We start from the raw sequence: 10,197 nt of genomic DNA on the forward strand, positions 1-10,197 counted from the left end.
TACCACTATTTATTATCGACAGGCAGGAATGGGAAATTGAACTGACACACACATACCAAAATAACATGCCGGTGCATGATCCACTGAAATTTGTGGCGCTGTAAATTATGCTTCCGGTGCATCATTTCCTTTAATGTTGTCTTTTTGTAACATTCATTCAAACTGTTTACCTAAATCGAGCTATTTGTTTCCCTCGTCTTTTGAATTATTTTTGGTCGAGTATAAGATTTAAGGCATTGCATGGCGACGTATCAATATTTGGTTTGCGTAATCTACTTGCCAGGTTTAGTTTGTTCTTTAGAGAACTGACTTACGATTCTACTACCGCGGGGTAGTAGATTTTTGGAATTCGTGAGACCTCTCAATTCTTAAAAAAAAAAAAAAACTGTCATGCTTGTTAACCTTGGACTACCGATTTCGCTGTAATGGCTCGTTATTAAAGGAACACTTTGCCTTGGATCGGTCGAGTTGGTCTATAAAAAGCGTCTGTAACCGTTTGTTATCAAATGCATGTGGGTAGAAAGATGTTGTAAAAGTAGAATACAATGATCCACACAAACATGCCTCGAAATTGCACGGAAAACCACGCAATTTCGAGGCAAACTTGTGTGGATCATCATATTCTACTTTTTAAACATCTTCCCAACCATATGCATTTTATAAAAAACGGTTACAGACGCTTTTTATAGACCAACTCGTCCGATCCAAGGCAACGTGTTCCTTTAACTTCACTACCAACGCGTAACCAAACTGATCTCGCTACGTTTCTTAGATAGTCAGTTTCCAATGTACTTTATTATTTGGTATACTTGATTTTCCATGTAAGCGGTAAATCAGCCGATGGGCCAATGAGTAGGTTTTTTTCTAATTGTTTAAAGCTTCTTATGGTAATCTGCTTACTTGTAGTCTATATTTTACTCATTGTAACTCCATCGTTCTCTTTATGCGCTGAGAGGCTTTTGCATCGGGTGCTATAAAAAATGTTGTTATAATTGTTTTCACTAATATTATAGCATTACTTTTAATAATTATAACAGACACAAAAATAGAGTGGCAAAAACGATAATATTATATTATTTAGTAGTATTAATTATAAAGCAAAAAAAAAACCATCTTATTACGTAGTTAGAATAGTATAATTCATTTTGAGAAACATCAATTTCAAAGTATGTAAAAAAAAAAAAAAATAAATAAATACACCACCTCATGTCCCCCAAAAATGAATAATATAAGAAGGCGTTACCGTTAACGCTTCTTACAGTTTTCTCTTAATTATTCCTCCATTGACATTATTCCCTCCGGAGTTATGGCGATATCTCAAAACCGCGACCACCTTTAAAGAAACCAATTTAAAAAAAAAGGGAAAAAAGAAAAGAAAAAAGTGTACAATGACGTCAATGATGATGACTGTTGATTTGCAGTTGTTGTAAGTGATTTTGTTGTTGTTGTTGTTATTGTTGGAGATGTTAAATTTGCATTGGGGATAAAGAATGTTAATTTTGTTTTTTACCAATAGATCGATTGTGTGTTAGCATTGTCAGTACTTTTCCGAGTCCTGTAAATCAATATCACAGGCATATTATGGGATTCGAACCCACGACCCTTGCAATTCTAGAGTCTGCAGTGTCTTCCAACTAGACTACCGAGACTGCCCGGTAGCTAGAGACAGTTCGAATGTTTTGACAGTGGGTACCGCAACGATATAATAGGTAGAAGCTCATTACACCGAAATTCCAATCCTTTCACGATCCCACAGTGGTAGCAGTTTGATACCCTTTCAGAAGTCAGTCCAGTTTGCTCTCTTCAAGATTGATTCTTATCATTAGAGAGGAGGACCCGATAAAAGGGATCTCCTTGTCATCTGTGCCGTGCCATCGATACATGATCCAATGAGAATCTCATCCACAGAAATTGCTTAAAAGCTTCAATGGCTTTGGTGGCTAACTTTACCGGGGGTATTTTTCTATGAATCCGGGATAAATAGTCATTGGATAACCCGTCTCATCGTTCCGGTGCCGGCAAGTCGTGCCTAAGTACTCCAACCCCAGAGATGTTTTATTATTATTTCCTTATATATTGTACCGATTCAAACACTAAGAGACACTTGAAAAACAAAACTGCAGCAGTTGCATTACCAAAGGCAGAGGGTACTTATCTTAGGCAAGTACTGCAGTTCTACAATCTTCAAGTATGCTATAAGCAAGAAGAGTTTTGATGGGGTGAACTTACTGTTTGATAGGTCCGGATGAGCAGAGTCAGATCATCGATGACATAAAAACAACTGACAGCAGCATTGCTGGAATCCATCAGAACAATCTAAATAAGAAAGTTATAGCAAAATTAAAATTAATATTATTTATCCGCGATGCAAATTTTGCGGATATCCGCTGCTAAAAACATAGGATTCGAATTGTAGCTATACCGGCAGTCTCGGTGGTCTAGTTGTTATAGACACTGGACATTATTGGTAGTTGTCAGAGACCAATCTTCTTAAATTGATGTATCTCAACATAAGTATGGACAAAATACGAACCATTGAAAAAACATTGAACTCGATTGGTCGTCGAAGTTGCGAGGAGATAATAACGGAAGAAAATTTTCTCTTGTCATACGAAGTTGTATTCTTAGATGCTTGATTTCGACCCCTCATAATATAGTCCTGTATGTCTCGAAATTAAATTCTAGCTAAATTACTACTTTCCCGAAAACTACTTTACTTCAGAGTGAGCCGTTTCTCACAATGTTTTATACTATCAACAGCTCTATCCATTGTGATGCTAACAACAATTATTTTGAGTAATTGCCAATAGTGGCCACTGCTCTATGTGGAGGCGTATGTTGTTAATTGATTATAAGTTTTTTTTATTGATTGCAGGTACAGTTAAACGTCAGCAAATGAGGTCAACGGGTCTGAACGCTATTGACAACGTCCGGGGAATGTGGTATAACGACCATTTAAGCAAGTATCTGGCATCAGCCTTGAAACCAAACTCCAGAAGACGTTAAAGGTATGTACATTTCATGCGACATCCCTTAAGGCCCTCGTCACATGAGCCAATTAACAGGCAACCAGTTCCAGGCAATCTCCAAAACGAGTACCCATTAATTCACATTTGAGTAAGCCTTTTGAGATAATGATGAACACAATGCTACAACGCTATAAGGTTTGGGTAAAGTTGTGTGTATACACCCAAACCAAACAGTACACTCCTATTACGTCAGCCATGCCTCAAAAAGGCTAATTGCTTCTGGAGATCGTAAGACGATGTTCGAAAAATAACGATGTGCTATCAAAGTGGTCCTGTTGCGTGCACTGCAGTTGGTTGCATATACAAGTTGCCTGAACAAGTTGCTTAGTGTGACAAGGCCCTAACATTTACTTTATCAGGGCATGCATACCTCGAATCCACTGCTTTATTTTAATTTACCCTCTTGGCTCTTTTCACCATTTCTGACTAGTAAACGGACAGCCATAGCAGACGCTGCACAGACCGTCATGCCATATGCATTTTTTATTTTTTATTTTTTTTCCTCAACACCTCCAACAATGGAGAAGATAAAAAGATTTATAAACATTACACCAACTCTACAGAATAAGGGACATAAACACGAAGATAAAGAAACAGGATAACCCCGCAATTGGAAAACATTAATCAATACGATGATAGATAATTACGATGTGAATTTACCCAGGCGAAATAGTTCTACTTGACAAGCATCTTTCCATTCCCGATGTGGGCATGCTGTCCTTCTAAAAAAAATAGTGCGGACCTTTTTAGGCATAGCCGAGAGGGGGAAAATAGAAAAAAGATAATACATTTTACCCGTTGTAAAATTAAGTGCAAACCAATCCCTCAACCCTGTCTTTGCTCTATGCTCAACCCAACCCCCTTCCCGGTCCACCCTTAACCAACGAGGTCCAGATATGTACGAACATCATGCTAGCAGAGTCAACACCAGAGCTAAAATCGTGTAGGGTGTTTCCATATTATGTATGACTCATTAACACATTTTGTAGCTGTCACGAATAATTTTAATTAAAAACCTTGTTATCATAATTTCTATGAAAGTACACTTACTTGGTTTGGACCATTTTTATTTGAACTGCATTAACATGTCCTCCCCTGTACAAACATCGGGTGTTGTTCCTCGAACTTGTGTGCAAACCGTTGGTTAGTTTTTGGTCCGGTGAGACAAAACATCTAGACGTGCATTCCTTCCAACACGAACCTACTTCTCTCAGAGCAACGAACTTGTGCAGCGGAGCATACCGTTTCAAAATACTGCACGCTAGAATGCCTCTAACACATTCAGAGAATTCCACTGGAGAATGGCTGGCTTTCCCCTGGGGTTTGTTGGACTTTAAAGCCACATAATCCGCAAGATAGTAAATAAAATTCAGGGTGGGGGTAAATAAATAATTAATTCTTCGAAAAAGGGGACAAGTGGGATCTTAGTCAAAATCCAAATTAGTGACGCAGTTTAGGAGATGGATATAATAAACTTCGGCTCGTCTGTATTTTATGTCTAGAGCCGTAAATATTGATGCATTTTAAGATCACGGACACTCCCCTGATCAAGCTGTAAATTAGTAGAATTGCTACAACTTGATCTTCTTATTAAGCAACTTTTGGTCACCTCCACCTGCCCAACAACCACGCCCCACCCCCCCCCCCAAAAAAAAAAAAAAGGGTGGGAAAAATATAACAACGGCAACACGACGGAAACAGACTCCGGGTCTAAGGTTGGATTCGAACCGGGGTATATAAAAGTGAAAGGCCGGGGAAATAAACTACTGAGCTGACCTGACACCCAAAACGGCGTCCAGCACCCCCCCCCCCCCAACACTGAGAAACCAATCCCCGATGTCGAAAACATCCTTGTTTACACAGCTATGGAAACTCCAAAACAAAAACAGTAAAATGCTTAAAATGACTGCACACAAATCCATTATCAATCTTATTGTAGTCTAGTACAGCCAACTTTTTAAAGTGTCATTTTCTGGGTTGAAACATTCATGTTTTCTGCCTTGTTGGCGAGTGATTTCCGAGCTTAAATCAAGACGAATTGGGGGCAAAGAGTTGAGTAAGTCACCCCAATCAGTTACCCAAGCCTGCCTGACGAGATTCATAACTTCGGTGTTGTTTTGTCTTATAACACGAATTGAAGAATCGGTTTGTCTGGGGAGAAAGCGGTCCTAATTGAAAGAAACCATTAGGGAAACATTTCAGATCTTGGAAACGGCTGAGACAAAAAAAATGTCTTTAAAAGTCTCTTTTTTTATTAGCGCATAATTTGAGATTGATACATCAATTATGCAGAGAACGTGCACACTCTTATCTGGAATGCCCAACACGCTCGTCTTCACATGACCAAAATATTTCTAAGGATCAAGTTCGATTAAGAATGTAATATTGATTAACGTCTCGTAATGGAACAATAATATTTCGCTGTAGTAAAGACGCCTTGGGGGGAAATGAACCATGTTAATCAAAAGCCTCTCAAGCGCCGTCGTGCTGCCGTTGCTGCCGTTGTAATATTTGTCCCCACCCCCCCCCCCCCCCTTTTTGTTGATGACGTCACCACGCCGCCATCTTAAAGGTCAATAGATGGCGAAACCTTTTGCAGGACCCCACAATCATGGTGATCCATAAGGACGCGTGTGTTTGTATAGCCAACCCTCCGAGGACATTTTCAATAGGGACAATAGGTCCTCACTAGTCGGTACTTTGTTTTTATGGTTTCTCACTAATCATTTGTGTACAAAACCATAGGGATCGCTTCACAGGAACAATAGGTGTCCTCTAACGTAATGGTCAACGGTGTTTGTAAAGGTGTGGGGGAGTTAACTGTAGTTGATTTGCTCAAGAGTTCCTCGTTTGGTGATGTTCATATTCCCCGTCATACATCATGCTCTCCAATAATGACTTGTTCTTTTCCCGCTCAAATCCCATCCTAAGCTCATAATCCTATTCATCAGCGAACTCTCCCGAGATTTCACAAGCAATAAATCACCCTGGCAGACGCCTATTCCCTTCATCCTGCCTTCAGAACCTATTCACTAAGTCCACAATGTTACATTGGAATTAATTAATCACGACGGGTTTTCACTTTTCTTTCGTCTTCTAATAGATTCTGCTGACAGGTTCAACAGCTCAAGCTCGACATTTCGCGGAGTCAAGACATGACGTCAGGAAGGCATAACGTTTTTAATGGCGAAGAGACACGGTTCCTTAAGAATAATTTCACTTTTTTATTTATTTTACTTATTTATTTGTTCAACAGTTCATTTGTTTTAGATCAGGGGGGTTAATATAATACAGTATCGAAAGTTTGAAACAAGATGTGTGAGAACTTTGAAAACAAAGTTTATTTATTTTTACCGAAAGCCTATACCCAGAGTAGATAAACTTGAATTGTAATAAATTATTATTAACGGTTTTTAAAATGCTGACTGTAATATTTTTCAAAAAGTGACTGCAGTCAGCTGTATAGTAATACTGCATTGCGTCAACAAGTATTTTTTGATGAATTACCTTCTTCTTTTCTTTTTCGCACTGAGACCAACTTTGTCAAATGCCCTGACGTATCCATTAAGATCAGTATATGGATGGCTCATCTTTCATAGAGCACCATACCATTATAGGTACCTGCCTCGATATGGACCTCAGAAACGTGTGTGACAATTAAGTCGGTCGTTACGGGAGAAAACAATGATAACTGATTCTACAATGGGGGACTTTTTGAACGCTAGGTGGCAGCAGACTTACCAGGTATAATCCCATTATTCTTGTCAATGTGCTACGTAACCGATGACAGTTTTAAGCCTGCTGAAACCTAGCATTCAAAAGTATCCCATTGTCTTCAAATACCATTACTATTTTAATAATCAATATTGTTCTCAGTACTAGTCGCATTTTGCTGCTTAGTGACAGTTTACTCTTCAACTTTATTGTTCTGTATTTCATGAGTACACTCATTTCATAAACTTCCCATATATACCTGGTGAAGAGGCCAGACCTTGTACAAGCTTAGGCTTCTTGTCTGACCTCCCCATACTATTACTAAGTTCAGATATTAAGTAGTTTTCCTTTATATTGTACTGCCTAATTGTGGTGTGGAAATAAAAACCTCTATCTGAAGCAGGTTCAACCTGGTCGAAGTAACCGTGACTTCTCTTTACCCCCCCCCCCCCCCCCCACCCCGACAAAACAAAACTGAAATCAATTCAAACCAATTAATGGAAAGTAGCAACTCATACACTTCGTAAATGTAGCTCCCAAAAGATTGCAGCATTTGAAACAAATGAAAATAAAACAAATTGTAATTTCTTGCAATAAGTAAGGCAGACAAGGACCGAAATGATTAAATAGTTTATCCATTCACATTTGAACATCCGCGAGGAAAGGTAAAACGGTATAATGTCTACTGTTAACCAATAAGTCACTTTTTATAAGTAAAAATCAATCAAAGAGGCATATACAAGAAGGGTATTGCTTTGGTGACGTCGATTTCATAATATAATGGTGCAGCCACATTAAATTAAAAATAGAATGGGTGTGACGCGCATATGTCCAGTAATTTATGACAGTCAGTGTCAATCCAAACAAACACACAATTGCAGCTTACTGTTTCTATTTTGAGTCAGAAATAACTTTCAGATTATTATCTCGAGCATCATGCATAAGTAAAATAGTGCATATATCGACTATTCCTCATCGCCATTGTTGTTCGCTTGACTGTACAACACTTGAACTATAATCCAAGATGGCTGTCAGCTTTGTGACGTCAGTGATGTGAAAATAGAGATCAATGTGTGAAATAGACCTTTTCGCAAATACTGGGGCACGCTTTTAGCTTGGAATTAGGTACATGGTGGTCTAGCTGGTGATCAAATTTGATCCATGTCTATCACAGAGTGCACCTCGTTCAACAGTCTGCGTTTGCGCAATGGTAATTTGCGAAAAGGTCTATGTCGAGCTGGTTGGTACATCCTCCATTTTGTGTTTTAAAAAATGGAAGGATCCAACAAATTTGAGATTTCCATCCTGGTTAAGGAGTGTACAGCACACAACAGTTTTTGAGGAGATGTATTGTAACAGCAATCCTTACAGTACCAATATAAATTCTGATATTTCGTTAATGTTTATATTTCAATAGTGTTGTCTGTATAATTAAGAAAGGGATTTTCAAACTCTGTTGATTAAATTGTATGTCAAGATGTAAATAATAACATGTGTGCCATTGAACTGAATAATTCTATAGATGGTCGCCTACATTTAGTATGTTGTTAAGCACGATATTCTATACAACGTTATTGACAACATTTTGTCCTGTGTTTTATCATCCACCTTTTAGTTTTAAATTGATTGATTTACTACATGCAGTGTACATCAGGTGCAAATGCATGTCCTAGGTTTTAAGAATTAAATATACAGTAACATTTAAGGTAGCTTTAAGATTGAAGAAAGAGGTATACTTGACAAATTTTAAGTGCATTTTTGTTGTGGTGAATACTGAATGATACATCGTCTTTCGGTCCCATATTATTATGAAGAACTTATTAAAATACTAAACTTAAAACATAGATACTGGTAATGTATGTATAAAACAAAATACACGGTAGTGTTAGTTCGGTCCATTAGTAGAGTTGTCGTATACAATGTCGTGCGCAAAACTTATTTTGGTTGTAAGTGTTTTTCACGTCGCTGCCATGACTGTTGTTTTCGGAACATTGCACTTTAATCCAAATAGAGAGGCTGAGAAGTAGACTGCCCCTTTGGTCGATTATCACTGTGATGACCGTCGTGGTATTCTAGGAACCAGGCACAGTGAGGCAATAATATGGAAAACGTCAATTTAAAACCACACAAACAATGTTAGCGTAGATTAACTAACTGATTATTATGTTCTCTCATGCATTTTGGTGAAATAAACGGGATAACCACGTTGACAAAACTCTCTTTCTCTTTTATTTATTTGATGTTGTTTAACCTTTTGTTGTAAATTTGCTGGAATTTAACATGTTGGTCTGCCTCTAGCCAACATAGGAAGCATATGAGGCCATCATTCATAATAACGGGTGGTGAAACGAGCCATTGTTAAAAAATAATAATTCATAATAGGCATAATTATTATAAAAGTCGCATAAAGACTATGCACTATGCCACGGTTATCTATAGACGCCTTCAGTAATTTTAAAACAATTATGAAGAAGAAAAAATCCAAGCCAAAACAGTCAGGTGGAACTGACAATCGCAGCTTTTATTTGGGCCTCATCGTCCATCCAAGGTGATGGCCATAATTTGTGGGATCAACTCTTGGTGGCGCGCTTTACTGGGAAATGCAACAGTTTTACATATGGGATACCCTTATTATTGAGGCACTGGACACATTATTGTTATTTTTCAAGACCACTATTCTCACTTAGTGATTGAAAACAACATTTTATGCATAACATAACAAAACCTGTAAAAAATTGGGGGCCAGATTCGTCATCGAAGTTGTAAATAATGACAAACAGCGATTCACGGAACGAACACAAGACAGACAGGACGATTATTTATAGTAGTTGGCTAAACTAAAAACGACAAAAGTAAATGAGAAGAAAAGCTGTGTATAAACACCTGTACACAACTATTATTCTGTCCACTTAATAATGATTGTTATTTTGTGTCATGCACGGTCACCAGACACACAACGCCTGAATGCAATTTCGAGGAGAGGAGTGTAATCAACTATCTTTTCAGAGGCCGTTGCCTTCTGGTGCTAGAACAGGGTTATCCCATATCCAGTTTAATGTCTACGGATGTAGGCTTTTGAATCATTCATCAGAAGCCTGGCTGGAGCAAAAAGCACTACCTCCCCAATTTTACGAAGCAGTCATGGTTAAAGGCAGTGGACACTCTATTGGTAATTACTCAAAATAACTATTGGTATAAAACCTTACTTGGTAGCGAGTAATGGGGAGAGGTTGATGGTATAAAACATTGTGAGAAACGGCTCCCTCTGAAGTGACGTAGTTTTCGAGAAATAAGTAATTTTCCACGAACTTGATTTCGAGACCTCAGATTTAGAATTTGAGGTCTCGAAATCGAGCATTTAATGAAAGCACACAACTTTATATGACACTTGTGTTTTTTTCCTCTCCTCTCATTATTATCTCGCAACTCTTACGACCAATTGAGCTAACATTTT

The 10,197-nt window shown here is 38.1% G+C and overlaps 1 protein-coding gene across 1 annotated transcript in view; it reads left to right on the forward strand.

The window, feature by feature from the left end:
* LOC139949615 (uncharacterized) overlaps positions 1-8,946 on the forward strand; it is a 54,900-nt gene extending 45,954 nt beyond the window's left edge. The window contains exons 3-4 of the mRNA XM_071948052.1: positions 2,876-3,008; positions 6,133-8,946. Coding sequence (XP_071804153.1) covers positions 2,876-3,006 — 131 coding nt within the window. The 3' untranslated portion in view covers positions 3,007-3,008; positions 6,133-8,946. The remainder of the gene's footprint in view (positions 1-2,875; positions 3,009-6,132) is intronic.
* Positions 8,947-10,197: the final 1,251 nt, after the last annotated feature.

This window comes from Asterias amurensis, chromosome 17, assembly GCF_032118995.1.
Source record: "Asterias amurensis chromosome 17, ASM3211899v1".
In the NCBI taxonomy this organism is placed as follows: Eukaryota; Metazoa; Echinodermata; class Asteroidea; order Forcipulatida; family Asteriidae; genus Asterias; species Asterias amurensis.